Consider the following 20,458-nt stretch of genomic DNA (forward strand, 5'->3'; position numbering starts at 1 on the left):
AACAACAATTCTTGATGAGATTCAAAAGGCCAAGTATTTTTCAGTCATTGTCGATGCCACTCCAGATTGTTCTCACAAGGAACAGACTATTATGGTTATTCGATATGTTATGATTGTAGACAGGTCAAAAATTTAAACTGAAGAAAGGTTTATTTTGTTTGATAATTTCATGAGAAAAACTGAAAAAGAAATTGCTGCTCAAGTACTAGGAATTCTAGAAGGTTTTAAGTTAGATTTTCAAGTCTGCATTTGTCAAGCCTATGACAATAGATCTAACATGTCTGGGAAGTATAAAGGTGTACAAGCAATTCTGCTTGAGCATAATTCACTGTATTTTCCCCAGCTGTGGAAACCACACACTAAACATTGCAGGTGTTGACTGTGCTGAATCATGCAAGGAGGTAACTACATACTTTGGAACTGTTCAGCAACTATACAATCCCTTTAGTAGCAGTCCACAAAAGTGGGAAATTCTGAAGCAATATCTTCCTGTTTCACTGCATGAGATGTCCAAAACTAGATGGTCTGCACAGATTGATGGTGTTCAACCAATTGCACAGCATTTGAACTCAGTGAGAAAGGCTTTAAATGAGCTTGAATCTCTCAATCTCACTGCCCAGGCTCAAACTGAACTTCAGTCTATTCAGAAGCACATGTCCAAATTTGAATGCATTCTGATGCCATCTTTGTGGATGAAGCTACTTACTATGATCCACCAAACTAATCTGGTAATTGAAGCACACAATGCTACCCTTGATGTTGAGAGGGATAACATTGAAAGTCTTATCAATAACATTCAACAGATTCATGAACAATGGGATGTGATCCTGACTGAGTCCAAATTAGTAACACAGAATATTGGCATTTCATCTGAGATCTCCACCAATTGCAATTTACCTACTGAATCCAATGCCAAGCAGCATTATAAGGTCAATGTCTTCCTTGTCATCATTGATTCTATTCAGTCAGGTCTTACACATCAATTTGAGTCACTGTGACTAATGTGTACCCTTTCTGGGTTTCTTTGGCAGTTCAACAGACTGAGTAATGAAGATCTACTTTCTGCAGCTGAACAATTTCAGCAACAGTACAACAAAGAAATATCAAAAGATCTCAGTGACAAACTCATCTTCCTCAAATGAATATATTCCACAAACTTTAAACTGGATTGCAAGCCCAAAGGAATTGCTTCAAGAAATACTCAAACTTGAACTCTCTGGGGTGTTTCCTAATATCATAATTGAGTATTTTTGTCAATTTTCCTGCATCAGTGGCTTCATGTGAAAGCACTTTCAAGTGAAGCAGGTAAACAACTATCACCGTTCAACTATGGGACAAGAGTGTTTGAATGGGCTTGCCATGCTTAATATCAGTTGTGACATTGCAGGAAAGCTTGATTTTTCCTCAATAATTAGAGCATTTGCACATAAAAAAGCTAGAAAAGCATTTATTAAATTAAAAAATATTCACATTATGTCTCACTTTTTTTTGGTGCCTTATTTTGTTTTCATGTGTTGTCATTTTTTATTTTTATTATGGCTAGGTGCCTCAAAAGATGGAATTGGCCCGGGTCTCCTTGGACCTCTGAGAGGGACTGGAAAAGCTAAGCAGGATGATTAGTGGTCAGTGTTTTGGTGGGAGACTTCAGCGGCAAGCACAAGTACCTTAGAAGTGGTGGTGTCAATTTCATCCATGCCAATCTGCCCACTGAGTAAATTTCCTAGAACTCAGTTTATCTACTCCAGAAAAAAAGACAGAAAAATGAACCTGCCAGGATTTAGATCTGTTTCTAGAGAGCCCTTCCTTATAGGGTGTCCCCAGACTTAGACGGAGTACAGTATAACCTGCCAAGAGCGACCACTCATGGGAGTTAGCAAAAGTGGTCTCTTGTAAGAGGTGTCTCTCTTCAAAGGTTTGCACAGCAGAGAGCCATAGTGTTCTGTGACCTCTGCAAGTATTCACTTGTGATAGCTAGTCTCTCTTCAGAGGTGGTCTCTAAGGCTGTGTCTACACTACAGCTTATGTTGGCATAATTTATGTTGCTCAGGATGGTGATAAGCACCAGCGTGGACATAAGTTACATCAACGTAAGCGCCATTGTGGACATCGCTATGTCAGCAGAAGAGCTTCTCCTGCAGACATAGCTACTGCCACTCTTTGGGGCCGAAGTAGTTAAGCCAACTGGAGCCTGTCTCCCATTGGCTTAGAGCGGCTACATTAGAGAGTTTACAGCGGTGCAGCTGCGTCACTGTAATCTCTAGTGTAGCTGTGCCTTAGGGCAGATTTTACTGTACTTCCTGTTTATATAGCCAAGCAAGCAACTAGATTTGGTGGCTAGGCCATGTTTTCATGACAATTTTGCAAGGCCAAGGAAGCAGTAACGCCTAGTAATAGGATTTCATTCCCTTATAATTAGGTTTGGTGGGACTCAATGTTTATTGTTTTACTGGATATTTTGTTGGATATTATCTAATGTTTATTTTAAAACATTTTTTCTATTGTTATCAATTTCAGTTTTCACAGTTGTGCAAAATTATAGGTTTTAAGCAAACTTTTTTGAGTTTTATCTATTTAAATTTTCACAACTGTGGGAAATTATGGGCTGGTCAGCCAATAATTATTTAACGATAGTAGACATTGAGATTCAAAATGTTAACGCTGTACATTAAAACGCAAATTCTCAAATTCACATGTCAAAATTTATAAAGTAAATAGCTTTAAATTAAACTCTAATATGTTCTCAAGCAGCATTTTTCTTACTTTGCCTATCTGTAAATTTCTATTATTATTGATGGAACTATTTTTTTCATGGGGTTGTGTGTGAACGGTGAAATTGACATTTACCTTTATTTACCAAACACAAATTTAATCCTTCCAAGCCTACTTAGAACAGAGTCTTTAAATGATTAAGAGTATGGAACATCTTCCATATGAGGAAAGATTAAAAAGACTGGGACTGTTCAGCTTGGAAAAAAGATGACAGGAGGGGAGATGAGCAGGATATGATGGAACTCTATAAAATCATGAATGGTATAGAGAAAGTGAATGGGGAAGTGTTATTCATCCCTTCACATAACACAAGAACCAGGGGTCTGCTAATGAATTTGACAGGCAGCCTATTAATAGGTTTAAAACAAACAAAAGGAAGTGCATTGCTTCACACAACGCACAGTCAACCTGTGGAACTCATTGCCAGGGGGGTGCTATGAAAACCAAAACTATAACTGGGTTCAAAAAATAATTAAATAAGTTAATGGACGATAGGTCCACCAGTGGCTATCAGCCAAGACAATCAGGATCACAACCCCATGCTCTGGGCATCCCTAAGCCTCTGACTGCTAGATGCTGGAAGTGGGCACCAAGGGATGGCTCCCTCAATGACTACCTGCTCTGGTCATTCCCTCTGGGGCACCGGGCACTGGCCACTGTCAGAGGACAAGATACTGGGCTAGAAGGTCCCTTGGTCGGATCCGTGTGGCCAGTCTCATGCTCGCACCCGTTGTCGCAAGGCCTGTCCCCAGTAGCCAGAGCTCGCTGACGGGATGGGGCAGGGCATTGTCAGGTGCCCTCCGCCCTCCAGCGCCCGCGGCTCTGGGGGGGAGGGGAGGTGAGCGTGGGGCGACGAGCGGAGCTGTGCTGGACATAGGAGGGGGTCACGTCCATTTACCTTCTCAGCCCCGTCCCCGGCACAGAAGAGGAGGCGGCGCGAGTCCCACCCCTGCGTCCCAGCCGGGCTCTCTGGGCACGGCCCCGCGCCGCCCTCCAGCTAGCTCCTCTCGGAGCCCGGTGTGTCCCCTCCCCGGCATTTGTTTGGAACTGGTCTCCTGGAGACGCCGCGCTGCCCGCCGGGATACAGACACCCAGGCCGGAGCCAACCAGCTCCCAGAGAGAACCCGAGCTGGCGAGTCACGTGACCCGGCTGCGCCCGCTCTGCCCTCCTCGCATGGCAACGGACGCTAATATTACCCGCCGAGGAGCGACTCAGCAGTGAGGCGCTGGAGTGGGCGTGGCTTCAAGACACGTAATTCCTGGGTCCTCCTACCTTGATGCGTCCCGCCCCCCCGGAAGTGGAGGGAGGGAGGCTATTTGCTGTGGCACGGGTCGCGTCTGGAGGAGCGGAACTGAGTCCCCCCGAGCTGCGGCAGTTACGGGTCCTTTATACGGCGCGCGCAGAGGGGCTGAGCCCTCCGGCAGCGCGGGGGTTTCCTGAGGGGACGGGAGGAGGCGCGAGGCGCTGTGTGCCGCGCGCACCCGAGTGCGATTTAACGGCCGGCGCCACGAGCCCCGTTGGCTTCGCTCGCGCTCCGGAGGGAGGCACCCCGCCTCCTCCCGGGCCGGAGCCATGCCGTGTCGTAAGCCCGAGCAAGCCCCGGCTCCTGAGCGGAGAAAGGCCCCGGCTGGGTGAGGCGGTCCCTGCACTGAGTTTCTCTGGGTAAAACGTTATAGCCGGGATTGTCTCTTCCCCTCCCCCCCCCAAACTGGCCGCAGGTAACGTAATACCGGGGGTCCCTTCATTTTGCGTGTCCGTTTCAGCGTTACAGAGGGTGAGTGCGGCTTAACAAATCACCAGAACTGTTCTGTAACTTATGGACCAACTCGGCCATTTGCACTGAGCTCCTGCTTCGGTGGGGATCACTGGATACGACTGCAGGGAAAGGCTGGAGGACAAGTGGCCGCATTTCCCTTTTCAGAGGTGTAATTATCAATGCCCATGGATTGCACTAGAAAACTCAATTCGCATAGGTTAGCTCCAAGTCACATGGGGGTGGGGTAAAGCAATTCTAGCAGCTGCGGTTCAAAACAACTTGGCCTGTCAGCGGAAAAGCTGTATGTAAACAGTGTCCATTGGTTCCTTTTGACCTGGGGAAAAATCTTTTCTAACAGTCACTTTTGGACTCAAAAGCAGCAGGAGTTGAGGTAAGTGGACAGCACTAGTGTCTATTAATCTGATTATCAGTTTTGTGCACTGTATTTGAAAATTAAATCGTTCATTTGTTTGTTACAGGTGTTACACGCTAAGAGTATGGGCATCCATGGATTAATGAGCTACGTGGGAGAGCATAAGCAGTTCTTCACTGATCTACAACTAAGGAACACAAAAATCATCATTGATGGAAATAATTTGTTTCATCGGCTTTATTTTGAATCAAATCTAGACCTCCAACATGGAGGGGATTATGATTCTTTTACAGATATTGTACACAAGTTTTTTGAAACTTTGTCTGTATGCAAAATATACCCATATGTTGTGTTAGATGGAGGGTGCGACTTGTCCGATAAGAAGTTTGTGACATTAAAGGAAAGAGCCAGGGATAAGATCCAGGTAGCATATTCCATCTCTAGAGGTGGTGGTGGAAGTGTGCTACCCCTGCTCACGAGAGAGGTTTTCAAGCAAGTCTTGACCAAATTAGAAGTACCTTTTGTCCAGTGCTTCTCAGAAGCAGATAGGGATATTATGTCATTGGCTAATCATTGGAATTGTCCCGTCTTAACTTTAGACAGTGACTTTTGTATTTTTGATTTGAAAGCTGGGTATTGCCCTCTGAATTACTTTCAGTGGAGAAACCTTTGTACCTGTGAAGGCACACTAGACTGCTACATTCCAGCTCGATGCTTCTCTTTAGAGAGACTGTGCAGCCACTTCAGTCATATGAACAAAGCCCTTCTTCCTCTCTTTGCTGTGATGAATGGTAATGATTACATTAATTTGCCAGCTCTGGAGACATTCTTCAGCAAGGTACGCCTGCCGGTTAGAGTCTCTGGCGGGAGGGGGAGGAAGCATGTCCGCATTCAGGGACTTCTAAACTGGTTATCCCATTTTGCTGATCCCACAGAGGCTATAGACAATGTACTGAAGTATCTTAAAAAGCATGAGAGAGAAGAAATAAGGGAGCTTCTCTACTCTTCCATGGAGGAATATGAACAGTCTGATGTGAAGCTTGAGGATTTTTTTCAGAATGGAACCTATGAGTCTCAGGTGATGAGGAAATTAGAGTTACCACAATGGATGCTTGAGGCTTTGGCAAAAGGTCATTTGTCTCCATTCATTAGTGATGCCCTTCTATTAAGAAGAACAATCCTTCATGTCCAGGTGGAGAACATGCAGAGGCCTAGTGCTCACACAGTCGCCCTACCCATTCGTCAAGTCATCTATGGGCTACTCCTGAATGCCTCTCAAAACTCTGAAGTTATTTCCCCAAGTAAGCAGTCCAACAAGCTGCCAATTGTCCGTGAATTTGACAGAATCCAAAAGACACTTAAAAAATCCTTTGTTCCAACAACAATGCTGCCTCTGGATTTTTGTGAAGACCATTGCTGTTTGGCCACATTAACTGAGGTAGGGCTGTCAGAACAGATATCCTGGATAACAAATCAATGTTGTGAGTGTAATGGGGGGTGAACTTGGGTGTCAATCCAGTCAGTCAGTTTAGTACCAGATAAAGTACTTACAAGTGACTTCTGTAAGACTGCTCATGGTAATAAGCAGTACATGCAATACTAACTATAGGGTCATAGCTTTTGGTTTGCAGCATTCAGAGATGTTACAATTACATAATCTTTTTAAAAAGGAACACTCGACAAGTTATAGGCAGAGGTTGTAGAGGCCTAAAACTTTCCATTATAACCTTGTTTTCATTTGCATTCAATTTTGCCAAACTAACCATTTAAGAGAGCTTTCAAAGCAGATTTTTTTTTTTTTTAAATCTGCATGAGGTGTAATCCTTGATTTAAAGAGGTGCTTTTTTGTCATGAAAATCAATCCAGGTTTGATGAAGCTATACATTTCAGGAAAAAAAGTCACAAGCTATACTGAGTATATGTTAGAGGCTTTCTGCTAAAGTCTCTAATTCATCTGCACTGAGCAAACTTCAGCCCCCCAGTTGTGTGCCATCTGCAGTTCATATACTTGCCAGTTCCATAGAGCTCCCTACATGGCTCCAGATAGTAAATGGACAAAGCAGCAGCTGAAGAAAACATTTTGGGGTAGAGGTGGTGTGCTGGGTTGGGAACTAGAAGGAAACAGTTCTAGTCTCAGTTCTTCTATTGACTAGGGGTGGCAATCCTGTATGGTTCAGTCACTATTGATCAAGGCCTTGTAACCCCTATCTTTAGGGGAAGGAAAAATCTCTCTCCTCATCCCCTTTCAAAGGGTACATAATTGTGAGGTTCACAAGCTCACTTTGGGGAGAGCTAGGTATAGGATCTGGTTCTAATATGGTAGCCTCAACTCTCATCCACTGCCCGCTCCACCTTTCAGAATGAATGCACCAGTTCTGTATTTGGCAGTGCTGTATGTAACCATAAAACTATATTGTCATAGTGTGTATTGCTCTCGGGGGGCGGGGGGAGCATGGATGTGACCGCTACCATTTACTCCTTTAGCCCAACTGGTGCTATGGATCTTGAGGACCTGCATTCAAAGCCTGCTATCGACCCATGTACGTTTGTTTTCATTTTTCTTTTTTAAATTGAGGAAACTGCATACAAAATTCTTCAAATGAATGTTAAGGTTGCAGAGTCAAGCACAAGTTAGGAAGTGTCCATGCAACTTTAATTTGTCTCCCTGTATAGGCACTGTGCTAGTCTTTAATTAAATTATTACATACTCTTGTGCTCTAGGACCCACTCTGCCTTGTTCAGTGCATGGGGTGGCCCATAAATGAAGCAAAGGATTATAGGAGAGAAAAGATGTTCTTGCATTTTTACATGGGATTGGGGCCCAATAGAGCTGGGTTCTGTTTCTGCTCTACTGCAGACTTCTTGCCTGATAAGGGGTAGGGCCCTACCAAATTCATGGTCCATTTTGTTTGATGTCACAGCCAGAGGCTTCTTAAATTGGTCAATTTCACATTTTCAGCTATGTACATCTGAAATTTGAGTGTTGTAACCATGGGGGTCCCTACCCAGAAGTGGCTCTGATCTCACCCACACCCCCAGAGCTGCCATGCAAGGGAAGGAGAAGTGCTGTCGCTCCTCAGCCCAGCAGGGACTTGCAGGTAGGAGCACCCTGGCTGGGGCACTTCCAGGAGCAGGGCCATATTGGACCCACCTCCACAAGTCTCCTCCAGCTGCAGGAACTGGAGTGGAGCTTCCTTCAGCAGGGGAAGGCACTCAGAGGTGGGTCTAATCTCCCCCGGAGAACAGCCATGCAGTGGAAGGACAAGTCCTTTCCCTTCCCAGCTAGCGCTCGCTCCCAGCAGCGAGGGAGAGATCAGATTTCACTGGGAAGGGCTTAAATTTCACAGTCTGAAATGTTTTTCACAACCACAGAAGTGGTAGGGCCCTAATAATGGGCAAGACTATATGCATGTACACAAAGCAGCTGAACTAAGGTTGCCCAGGCTCCTATAATACTGCAACTGCAATTTTTTTAATGAATTTTTTTGTATATAAATACACAATTTGTACCAGTGTTACTGTAATGGTTTAGGATTTTTTTTAAAAAAGTCATTTACTAGTCACAATTTATGAAGCCAGATTTTCACTTGTATTGTATGAGCTCTCAATGCATAAATAACTGCAGTTCTCTGCCAAAATGCAGGTAGAGGATTCCACAGGGAGTATAGATCAATGGTACGGATAGTTGGATGTGTGGTAGCACAAGTTTACAGCTTATGGTGCAATGCTAACCCCTGAAATGCAGATGATGTAGGACAGACACCCTCCAGGACATAGCCAAAGGAGGTGGTTTTGAATGCATAATAAATAGCTAGATTTTCAATGTGCTCAGCTCCCAACTCTATTTAGGCACCTAACTGCAACTGAAACATTTCCAAAAAAATTTGACCCTTGAATAGATAACATAGGAAATACAATATACTGAATACTTTTTAAAAAGATTGAATAGATTTGGAATAATTTATTCTACATAATGATCTGTTTAAGTTTATCAGTGTCATTTCATTAGTTCAATATTTACAAGTTTGATATTTTTGAAAATTAACAATGCTATCTTAGCATTAACACAAGTCATTTGCCTTTGGGTGAAGATGGCAAGTGTAAATGGACTTTTACAACAAAATAAAGCCAGACCTCTTCACAGTGTATCCATAATTGACTTTTTTGGCAGGTGCCCAGATCAGTTCAGCTAAAACTGCTGTTGGAGACATTAGGAGTGAAAGCCAGCATCCTACAACCCATCCCCAGTCCCTTGTGGCTCCCTGTTGCTGTAACCTGCTACTGGACACGTTACTCAGAACCCAAAGTGAAATTGCATCATTTACAGGCACTACTTCTAGGAATGGTATTTGGGGAATTGCACAGGACAAGTAGCAGCCCAGGTATGTCCCCAAAGGACTAAAAACTTTGACATGTTTCTGGATGTTTCATATTTATATGCAAGTCTACATTCTAGCCAGTTTCCCCTTTTGTTTTGTAAGGATTCTCCACTTCTATAGGAATTAATGGAGATTTATGCTCTACCCCCAGCACTCAATTGATACATTGGTGAAGATCAGAGGCAGTGCTGTGTCACAGTTAAGACTGAGGGACTTAAGTTAAACTGAGTTCTATTCAACTTGTTTTGTCTTTGGGAAAGACATCTGACTTGTGTCCCAGTTGCCTGTCTTTAAATGGGTAAAATCCAAATGGACCTTGTCAGGTGGTGGTGGCAGCATTTGTAATTGTGCTTCAGGAATACTATAAAAGTGCAAAAAATTTTCAGACTTAGCATACACATGCGTCAAAGGTTGATACTTAAGACTATTACTCAGTAATGAACTTTTACTAAAGTCAGTTTGTACTTACAGGAAACGCATTGAATTAGAATTCATTGTTAGACTCGCACATGAATAAAGCAGACTCAATAGGGAAGCTTTGAAAGCAAAGCTATTACTGCTCCTTCATACTTTCAGTATTTCCCCTTCCTGGGGGTATGAAGTTCTAATAGAAATTTGGCCAAAGAAACTGTCAGTTTCAGTAAGAATAAATAAAATAGTGTATGAGAGTGTTAACAGGGAAGTCCAAGAAACTAAGTAAACTCAGTACTGGCAGCAGCTAAGCATTGAGGGTTTACTTCAGATTATAAATTCTAGGGCAGGAATAGTCTGTGTACACTAGTGCTTGGTACAATGGGGTCCTGGTCTCTAATGGGCACTGATTATATTCTTATTTTTTTTAAGTAAGAGCCTTAACTATAATTCTGAATGTCCTGGCTTCATTAGAATGTTAAAACTGTAATTAACTTGGCCTGTTTTGACAGGGCATTTCATCCCAGGTATTATGCACAATGATCAGCTATAAGCTTTACATGCACCGTGGGGCCGAGTTACTATCTAAATTCAGAACTGGTAGGGATTTTTGTTTGCTTTTGCTGGTTTATGATTGAACCTATTGGAAATGTTACTTTAGCATAGCATTTGTATAACAAATTAGTAAGCAATAATTAGTACTTTGGGATTAAATCCTGTTTAAGGCAGGGTTTTCCCCCCAAAACATGGGGGGGAAGCCATCTTAATACTGCAAAATTAGCAAGATTTAAGTGTTTGGTTCTATCTTAAAGTTAAAAGGTTGTGGGGAGAGGTTTTTAGGTAACTGGTAAGATGCCAGTGTTTGATTTAGGTGGCATTCCTGATGGTATGGGAGGAAGAAAGGGTTATAGACTACAGAAGCTGGGCAGGCAATTCTCAGCTGCTTATTAACTTGGCACATAGTGGGATCTTTTTAAAGATTTTCCAGTTGGCCCACAACACAAGTATGTGCACTCTGACACATAACTGAGCCAGCAAATAGATTGAATTCTTTTGTTTCAGACTCTCATGGCTTTTGGTACTTGACCAGTAACAATTTAAGACACTTGAAAACATTAGTGTTTAGAGGTTCACAGGCACCATTAATTGTACAAACCAGTCATCCTTTGTATAGGAGAATGCATGGGAGCCTCTAGAAATATCCTTATTTTCTTGTCCATTTATAATCTAGATCCTGTGATTTTCAGTGTCAAAGACGATAAAATGGTCTATGACCAGTTTCTAAAATGGAAAGAAAAGAATTTTCAGAAATTACTGGATTTAGACACAGCGCACACTTTCTGCCAGTGGCAGTGCTGCCTCCAGATGGGATTGCATCTCAACCAGCTACTCTCTACTCCTCTCACTGAACCAGACCTAACTCGGTAAGAACCTGTAAGACCTGCCTTCTTCACTAGGTGCTCCAAATATAATGCACCCTTATATTGTGTTTTGCCCTGTATTATACCTGCTGTGCCTCTGGAATGTAAGCTCCTTGGGTGAGGGACCTTTTAAATTTTATACAGTTCATATTCTGTTGTATAGCACTAGTACTCTGGCACTTAATAAATGATAATAGCTTCTAATGTTTCAGCAAAATGTTTTTGGTAATTACCACAAAATTCCAATATATTTTTTGAACCAAAATATTAAAATTTTACTCTTAATTCTTTAGTGCATACTGTGACTGAATTAGTGTTAAAATTGGAAAGTTTGGGCTTGATCTTGCACATCCTTTGAGGCCAATGAAAATGACTCAAGTCAAACTTTAAGGTCATAACTAAAGTATGTAAACATGTATGCATCACCACCTGAGAGACATCTAGATTACATAATGTAGAAGTGCATCAAGAAAGGGAAAAGTACAATAAATTGAAAACATGAAAAAATTCAGAGTAAAAGTCTGGAAACCACCAGCATATAATGAATGATCCTAAGCATTTTCACTTGAGCAGAATTCTTTATACCTGTTACTACAGAAGATTCACAAATATGATTTTCTAGGATCTGTATTTTCAGTGTTAAGTCTGATTTTAAACATCTTTCATTAGATGCAAGTCTTATGTAGGGTTAAAAATACACTTCACCCAAATTCAAATACTCTCAAATATTCATGGTGCTGTTAAAAAGCAGTTTCTCTTCCTTGGGCAAGCGAGTTCTGCACTTGTTACTTGCAAAGATGTGTAAAGTTCTTCTTTTCCCCTATATTCATGTCTAGGTCTCTCAACTCAATATTTCACTCCTATATTAGTGCTCAAATGAAAAAGCAGGCATTGACGATACAAGTTATGTATATCAGCTAATTCCCAGCAACTAAAGTAATTTGATTTTTCTTCTGATTAAACCCAGAACAGTTTTAAATTTGAGTTGTCACTTAAAATTTCTTTGGCTTTATTGTGCCTGCTGGTTCTAAAAGCCAATAAAACTAAAATAACGTAACTATGTACCTGCAGACAAGCTGGATTTGAAATCATGAAAATGAGTTTAGGATTGTTTCTTTAAAAGGCTTTTATTTAAAGAGTTCATATTCAATGATTAGAGGTGCGTAACTGAGTAGCATAAAACCACAAATAAGACACTAGTTTGTATTTTTTCCACTAAACAGTATAGTTTTGTTTAGCTATAGTTAGATATAATTCTAAAACTTAATCTTTTCTTGGGGCAGGCTTTATTGTGGGACCCTTGTGCATAGACTATGCAAAGAGCTTAAATCAGTACATGCGGCAGAGAATCTGCTTATCTCATCTCCAAAGATGAGCCAGCTTTATTGTGATCTGCTCCATGCAGTAAAGTCAACTGTACCTCCAGACTTCTTCCAGGAGACAACCAAGACCACCAAATCCTTCAAGGAAAAGAACAAGCAAGCCACTAGTCAGGCAGAGACTATCAGACAGCATGCTACATTGGAAGCTCAGCCTTTGTGTGATGTTAACAATAGGTTTGCATCACTAATGGTGGAAGACTGAAAGTAGCACATACATGACATTCAAATAATTCTGCCTTGTGAATGGATCACAGTTACAATGAAGTGGGTGAACTGCATTGGAATTTAACTGGCCCTTTTACAATTTTTAGAATGAATCTTGCTACAGTGACTTTCTATAAATGTTCTTATAGGATACTGTCTGAACTTTCCAAAAAATGTCAGTCTTTTGATGTCATTAAATACAACTGAAGACGCTAAATTTGCAATTTTAAAGTAAAGCAATAAGAGGACAGTTCTCTCTCCACCCCTTCAACCGCCATTGCAAAAAAACAAATCCACCATCACAACTACATACTACACATGGAAAGCTAATCACAAATTTAATTCTGAGGGCCAGTGTTCACCAGTGAGATTTTCAAAAGTTTCCAAGGGAAGAACATGGGTGCCTGACTTCCATTGAAAATTGGGTCATCTGCTGTGCATATGTATTCTAGTTACTGAACTGTTGTGGGGCAGGGGGGAATTGAACTTGTCCTTTTCTTCTCCTGTGTTTCTCTTAAACAGGTTTGGATAGTCACTACCAAGCCTGAGTGGTACCACCTAAAGTAGACAGTTTTTTCCTCTATCAAGGACATTTAATACTTGAGAAAATGTCAAGCAAGGGTCTTTTCCCAGAAGATTCCAAAAATAAAGGAATGTTAAAACAAAGATTTGTTTTAAATAAATTGTTTATGCATTTAGGTTTGAGAGTCCATCTTATTTTGGTTTCTGACATACTCCTGCAATAAGCTAGTATTTACTACTCGTTCCCCTTCAAGAATCAATATGATGTTTCTTTCTTTCAAGGTTTTTAGATCATTACCTCTATCTTTAGGTCATCAGAGTTGTGTCCACTGCTCACCAGAAAGAACAGTTACTTAACTTAGAGTAACTGTGGTTCTTTGAGATTTGTTGTCCATGCAGGTTGCCTGCTTGGGGCACATGCATTCCTTGTGCAGAAGATGAGATTCTTTTAGATAGCAGTGTCCATTAGGGCCATGGCTGCACCCTGAGGATCCTCGCAACCATTGTCGCCCAGGGCATAAGGGGTGGGGTCAGCTCAACCACTTCAGTTCTTTTGCCAATAAAGACTCAAAATTAGTGGGACAGAGGGGAGGTCAAGGAATCTGTGTGGACAGCACATCTTGAACAATTATTTACTTTACAGCACCAAGGTTCAAGTGATTTCCACAAATTCCACTTGGTGACAAGCATCTCATGCTCAGATACGGGCAATAGAACTCCTATGTAAATATTGACACATTGCATGCTAGCAAAAAGAAAAGGAGTACTTGTGGCACTTGAGACTAAAATTTATTTGAGCATAAGCTTTCGTGAGCTACAGCTCACTTCATCGGATGAAGTGAGCTGTAGCTCATGAAAGCTTATGCTCAAATTTTAGTCTCTCAGGTGCCACAAGTACTCCTTTTCTTTTTGTGAATACTGACTAACACAGCTGCTACTCTGAAACCTGTCATGCTAGCAAAGTTCACATTTAATCTAGAGGCCTGCACGAAGATTATAGATGCATAGTAAAAAGTATAAACAGAGTACAAGCAAGTCACTAGGCACATCTCAGTCAATGGGATGATGTTCAGTGGGGGCTGCAGGGGCTCAAATCAAATGGGACCTGATGTGTCCGGGGGGGGGGGGGGGAGAAGAGGGGAGATCTCCCTTTGTTAGCATGTAGTAGTTTTATATTGAAAGTCTGAAAACCATTCAGATACCCCTCATAGAAACTGTTGTCCTCTCATCCATTCACAAATGCCACAAGTCTGATGCTCTGGTTGATTTAGTCTTGTCTAGATAAGGAGATAATGCTCTATCGATGTCCAGTATATGAATTTTTGCTTTGGGGAAAGACCAGCAGATAAAGAGGCTAAGTTATGTGAAAATCTGACACTATCTTAAGCAAGAACTGCAGATAAGGTCTACTGCTGACGCTGAAAGTTCATACAAGAAAGTTGTGCCATAAGGGCCTGAATCTCTCCACCAACTTTGACCACCACAAAGGCTCTCTTCACAGAGGTGATGGAAGGAGCAGGCAGCCATGGGCTCAAAGGGAGGGACCTATTAAATCATCTAGTCACTCTTCCAGGGGAGGAGGGAGTTCTGACTAGTACAAAAGCATAGGTCAGTCCTTTCAGAAAATTCCACTGCAGTGGGGTGAGAATACTAATGTCTGTTTTTGAAGATGGTTTGCCGAGATTGCAGCCAGATAGACTCTCACTGAGCTAACGGACAACCATGACTGCTTTAGTGAGAGCAAATACATGGAGAACAGTCTTCTGCAGAGGTGAGCCATGGTAACTCTGACCAAAAAGAGAATAGTTTCCATCTGCATTGGTAGATTGCATCCACCAGTTTAATGAAACGATTTCCATGGAACACGGAGACAGACATAGCATGGACATGTTGATTTCAACCACCCTTGCAGTGAATGCAGGTGAAGTCTGGCACGCAGCATGTCATGTGTCCCAGAAGCTTCAAGCAGGTTTTCATTTGCATCATAGAATGCACATGGAGCTGCCTGTAATGTCAATTACTGTCTGGAACTTCTGGGGGTAGGTACATCTTCACTAGCCTGGAATCTAACACTACTCCTATGAATTTGATGTTGTGTTGGGTTAGTGTGAATTGGACTCAGAGGCCCAGAGAGGTGGAGATAAAGACTTTTCTGACATGGTGTAAGGATGAATCCCATCTAAGTAGGGATATAACTGGACTTCTTGTCTCCTTAGATGCACTGCCACTACAGCAAGAACACTGGTGAACACCTTTGGTACTGTGGACTGGCCAAAGGGGAGGGGACTTTACTGGTAGTGTAGTACTGTGAAAGTAAGTAAGTGTCTTGCAGGTCCGGAGCCATGAACCAATCCAGAGAGGATGGTAGAAGCTAAAGTAACATCCTTGATCTGAAGAGAAGAATGAAGGCATTGAGACATCAAGGATGGGTCTCCATTCCTCCTTTCTTCATCAGGATTAAGTAGTGGAATTAGAAACTTTTCCCTCTGAATTCTGGAGGCACTTTGTTCAGTGCTTGTAGCCTTCCCTCAGGCTGCTTCCTGGAGAGGGGGGATTCCTTCTCTCCCTGACACCTCTCTCTCCTTTTAAATCCATCTTTTTACCTGATCACTCCCTTCCCAGGTGTAATAAGTGAAATTACAGTGCTCTCAGATTCCTTTAGCCCTTTTGGTGCCACTGTGAGTTTATACCGTATCAGAGAACAAGGAAAAAATAGCAAGTAGGTTTTGAGGGAGAGACCACCACCCCAGACCTTTTGCTTTCCTAGTAGTTGGTGATGTGCTGGAACAGGCTGGATCTGTTTTGGAGAGGGTGATCTTGGTCTGGATACCACTGATGAAGCAGTTTAACATATGGGTTGTACCTCAAGGAGACCAATAGAGGTCCACGGGTGGTTGTGGTAGTGAGGGGGAGTACGACATATGGGAGGCCAGCATCTTGGTGGTTCCTTCTCAATCCAGAAGGCTTTTGGGTGCTTGTTCGGAATTCCTGCCTTGACTGTCTGTTCACGTCCCACATCCTGGTGAGGAGGATCTGCTGCATTCCTCTGAAGAAGCCAAGGCAAATTCTTCTTCCATAGGTGGGACACTCCAGTCCACAGTCCTGCCTACTCAAGTTTATGAGCAGTACCAAAAGATCACAAGAAGGACCTGGCCTGTTCATTGCCTGTGTCTGTCCAGAGTCAGAGATTCTGAAATTGGTCCCACAGTGAAGTCAGCCTTTGCTAAGAACTGGCTTGCAGCAGTGCTAATGAGTCAGTGATGGATGAGCTTCCGGCACCACAACAGTCACGCAAATGTGCACACCACAGGGTTCTCAGCCAGCATGGAGCCATCCAGTGCCAATATTCATGGTGCCAGAGAAGGGCCTTCTATCTGAGCAGTAATGGAGACAGTCACTTTGCACCGGGAGCACTGTGCGATCTGTGTTCATTTTGCTTTAGATGGATTTGAGCAAGGGTTAGCCTGAGGCTCTAGGATGTTGGAGTACTGGGTTAGGACTTTTGTCCGGCTAGAGGAAATCTGTGCCTTCCCTGGACTCTGAAGTGCTGCTCTTGGTAGCCCCTCTCCTAGGTCAATGCCAGAAGAGTGGGGTTGCTGAGTGTCCATTGAGCTTGGGGTGACAAAGATTGAGTGAGGCACTAGGAGTGACTGACCAGGTGGAGGCTGTCTTTCCGGTTGTTTGTCAGGAACTGAAGTTGCCCACAACAATGACTCTAGGATATGAAGCTTCAGTCTACCTTCTCTAGCTTTCAGCATGTCCTTTGAGCGAGACTTGCACACCAGGCAGCCTTCAGGCACTTGTCTTAGGCGTAAGAGGCATCCCAAGCATCTGTAGAAAATCACTGCTGTGCAGCAGGATTGGCAAATCTGGACTCCCGGAGAAGTGACTTTTGGCTTTTTTAGGCCTAGGAACAGTGGGGTCTAGCTCTCATACAGAGGTGATGGTGGGTAGCAATCCTATCAGTGCCCCAGCAGAACTTTTTACTACTACTGGGTAAACCAGGTGTATCAGCAGCAGATTTAACTACTCTCTGTATGTGAAGAGATGTACACACAGTGGGGTTCAGTCTCACAGCTATGGGAAATAAGAGAATGAGAGGCAGTTGAGGCCATCCCACCCCTTATACCTTTTGGCTACTGTTTGGAAGGCTCCCAAGGTGCAGGCACAGCCCCAGTGGACACAGCTATTCAAAAGAATCTGATCTGTGGCACATGTGCAATTGGTGTGGACAAACACTAGAAAAAAGGATATCTATATTTGATTTTTGCATCATCTTTGGCTGTGCTCACCTTTCAATCCTGTGTCTTGTAGGCTCTCAGACTACAAAAATATGTGAAGTAAAGGTGATTTGTCAGAATGATCTAAATATTTTTCTAGATAGAAGTCTCTCAGCTGGAGTGTACCTTCTCCCATCAAAGCGAGGAGATGGTCAAAACTAAAGTTCTTTTCCAAAATACACAAATTAGTTTAAGACCCAAGTTAGTTTTACTACTTTCAGTTGTCAAACTTTCTAGGAGGATGCCTTTGCTTGGCCATTCATTTTATACCTCTGATTCTTGCTTCTATTTAGTGAAATTTTGTACTTCATATCTATTTTGTATTTCAGCACTATTTCCACATAGAAACTAAAAAATGCTGACAGATTAAATGAACAACCTTTGGATAATCACCAGTCTTCAGGATTGCGTAGTGTAGTCTTAGGTACTCAGATACTATGGTGATGAGCATGGTATAAAAACCTGTATAGAATAAAACTTCAGTGAAAGGCAAGCAAGGTGGTCTCAAGAAGCAAGGTTCTAGCTGCAGGCTATCACAAGAAAGCCTCATGGTAGTAAGTGAGCAAGTTGGTGCAGATGTTTATTTTGTAAAGCCCAAGATGGCAGCTATGTTGGATATTTTGTTAAATGATTGGGGTTTTCCTTTGTACAAGGTGATGAGATTGGGAAAGTTCTGCATACATGTGGACAGTTTATCAATAAGTTGGTTAAAAAGTCACAACTATTTCATTCTAATGGACTGAGATCTGTTCACTGCCTAACTGCATTGGTAACTTCCAACCAATTTATCCAGTCAACTCCTCCCCCTCCCCCCAAGGAAGAGGGATCTCTCTCTCTCTCTCTCTCACTCACTCCCCCACCTTGTCTTCAAGAAGGAACTTTTATAGAGTAGCAGCCTCAAATATGATAGTATTGCTTCTTCAGAAGCACACACTTGCAGTTAAAAATTTCAGCGTATCCAAATATTTTCAAGATTGGCTCAAGTAGTACAAATTCTGTAGGGATATTAAATCTAATGGGGACATACCAGCACAGGCAAAATGAACATTAATAAATTCTCAAACAACAAAATTGTGTCAAACTTTCATAAGACTGATGCAATTTTACACATTTGCTGGAAGGATATTTCTCAATCTTCCTTTGCTCAAATTCAAAGCTGTGAATTTGAAAAAGCTTGGAGAAGACCCCTCCTCCTGGTCCAAAAAAGTAAATATTAGAGAAATGTGAATAGAACTGGAAAGCCTGATGTGCCCTGAGTTCATTTTGTGGATCAGAATAAGTTTAGCATTAAGTGTTTAACTCAAAAGATGTAATTGATGTGGGAAAGACAGGATTGCAGATATTACATTGCTGACAATAAGTAGTGGAATGAATTATTTAAAAAGAAATTAGAGCTATAATTTTGTTTTAGATTTCTGGAAGTGCTACTTGTATGATTGTCTGATTATATCAGACATGGAACATTCCAGAAGGACTAAGTTTGTTACTGTTTTTTTATTATTTATCTGCAGATGGCACCCGAATGCAGTCCTACAGCAAGTTACTTAAAGACACCTTTCTGAATGTCTTTCATTTTCCTAACAGCAGACTGACAAGTCATATTCACATCAACTGACAACTATACAAACTTAGTGTAGCCCCTATCACTTTCATTGAAGTTAGATGGGATAAAACCAAAAGTCCTTTATCAGGCAGTGTTATCATTGAAACGGTTGCCAGTTTTGACTGGATAAAAACTAAGTAAGTGACTTCAGGATTTGTCCCTAAGTAGTAGTGTATTCCAAGCTCATTCTAAGAAGTAAAGAGGTGGAAGATAGTATCAATGCAGTGAGAACTGTAGTAAACCTGTCTAACTTTAAACTGGTCTGTCTGCTTGACTATTTGGGGGTAAAACAGAGAGAAATGTTTCTTTTGAGAGTTTCTCACATCTACTACATTACTGTGTTTCCTAAACAAAACACTTCCTCTATCCTTAATTGAACTGGGTGCCATGACTGGCAATAGGCTCACCTAAAACTCACATTAAGTAATGTGCTTGAGAATATAAATAACTTCAAAAATAGATTAAAATCTGATTTCTGTTGGCACCAATGAGGATTCGGGACTCAACAGAAGCCAAAGAGTTTAGTATGTCAATGTCACTATATTTCCCATAATTTTGTTTACACAACATGGAAACATCTGAAAATTAAAATCAGCTCATGCGCTACAGAGTGGGAAATGGTTTCTATTTCTGCAAAACAAACATTCTGTGTAAGGAAAAACATTAAATTTACCAAAGAGCAACATGACCAGTGTTTTAAGTCTGTGATAGCTAGTAACCAGATTTTCTGCAGTTTTAAAATACAAGATGCTTTTGAAAAAGATTGAGACTGTCAGTCCCTATATGTATCATGGGAATGGTAAAAACATTAACATCCAGCTACTACTCATATTAAATATAGATGTTCAACAATACAGGTTAATAAATTATCTATAGGAAGCAAGCTGTAAGATATGCAGGGCCCGAGGTTTCAAGGACATTACTTTGTCATTTACTACTGTTCACATTTTAATGAAGTTCAGATTTATACCATAGCATGTACTAGAGATTTTAAAATACAAGTCCCACTGACCTACAGTAGAACCTCAGAGTTACGAACACCAAAGTGACGAACTGACCAGTCAATCACACCTCTCATTTGGAATGGGAAGCACAAAATCAGGAAGCAGCAGAGGACACCCCCCCCCCAAAAAGAAACACAGTACAGTACTGTGTTAAACTACTAAAAAATAAGGGAAAGCAGCATTTTTCTTCTGCATAGTAAAGTTTCAAAGCTGTATTAAGTCAATGGTCAACTGTAAGCTTTTGAAAGAACAACCATAACGTTTTGTTCAGTTACAAACATTTCAGATTTCAGAGTAGCAGCCGTGTTAGTCTGTATTTGCAAAAAGAAAAGAAGGACTGTGGCACCTTAGAG

At 41.8% G+C, this 20,458-nt stretch overlaps 2 protein-coding genes across 12 annotated transcripts in view; one reads left to right on the plus strand and one right to left on the minus strand.

Moving 5' to 3' along the window:
- Nucleotides 1–4,031, minus strand: part of NEK11 (NIMA related kinase 11) — a 169,716-nt gene extending 165,685 nt beyond the window's left edge. For 5 of the 7 annotated variants that reach the window (XM_038393223.2, XM_038393224.2, XM_043508955.1 and 2 more), the window contains exon 1: nt 3,668–3,821. The gene's annotated coding sequence lies outside the window, so the exon portion shown is untranslated. Of the gene's footprint in view, nt 1–3,667; nt 3,899–3,966 lie in introns of those variants that run through there. The other 2 variants (XM_043508953.1, XM_038393222.2) reach the window with 2 other exon arrangements.
- Nucleotides 4,032–5,023: 992 nt separating this feature from the next.
- On the plus strand, nt 5,024–13,172 carry ASTE1 (asteroid homolog 1). 5 transcript variants are annotated; one of them, XM_043508951.1, is made up of 6 exons: nt 5,024–6,337; nt 6,509; nt 7,939–7,997; nt 9,071–9,281; nt 10,921–11,113; nt 12,394–13,172. In XM_043508951.1, the coding sequence occupies exons 1-6, from the start codon at nt 5,024–5,026 to the stop codon at nt 12,692–12,694; spliced, it is 2,079 nt and encodes a 692-aa protein (XP_043364886.1). In that variant the 3' UTR covers nt 12,695–13,172. The 5 variants fall into 5 exon arrangements, with proteins under 5 accessions (XP_043364886.1, XP_043364884.1, XP_043364885.1 ...); XM_043508949.1 differs by lacking the exons at nt 6,509; nt 7,939–7,997 and having other exon boundaries at nt 5,024–5,690; nt 5,835–6,337; XM_043508950.1 differs by lacking the exons at nt 6,509; nt 7,939–7,997 and adding an exon at nt 7,384–7,439 and having other exon boundaries at nt 5,024–5,690.
- Nucleotides 13,173–20,458: the final 7,286 nt, after the last annotated feature.

Source organism: Dermochelys coriacea, chromosome 2 (assembly GCF_009764565.3).
Source record: "Dermochelys coriacea isolate rDerCor1 chromosome 2, rDerCor1.pri.v4, whole genome shotgun sequence".
NCBI lineage: Eukaryota > Metazoa > Chordata > Testudines > Dermochelyidae > Dermochelys > Dermochelys coriacea.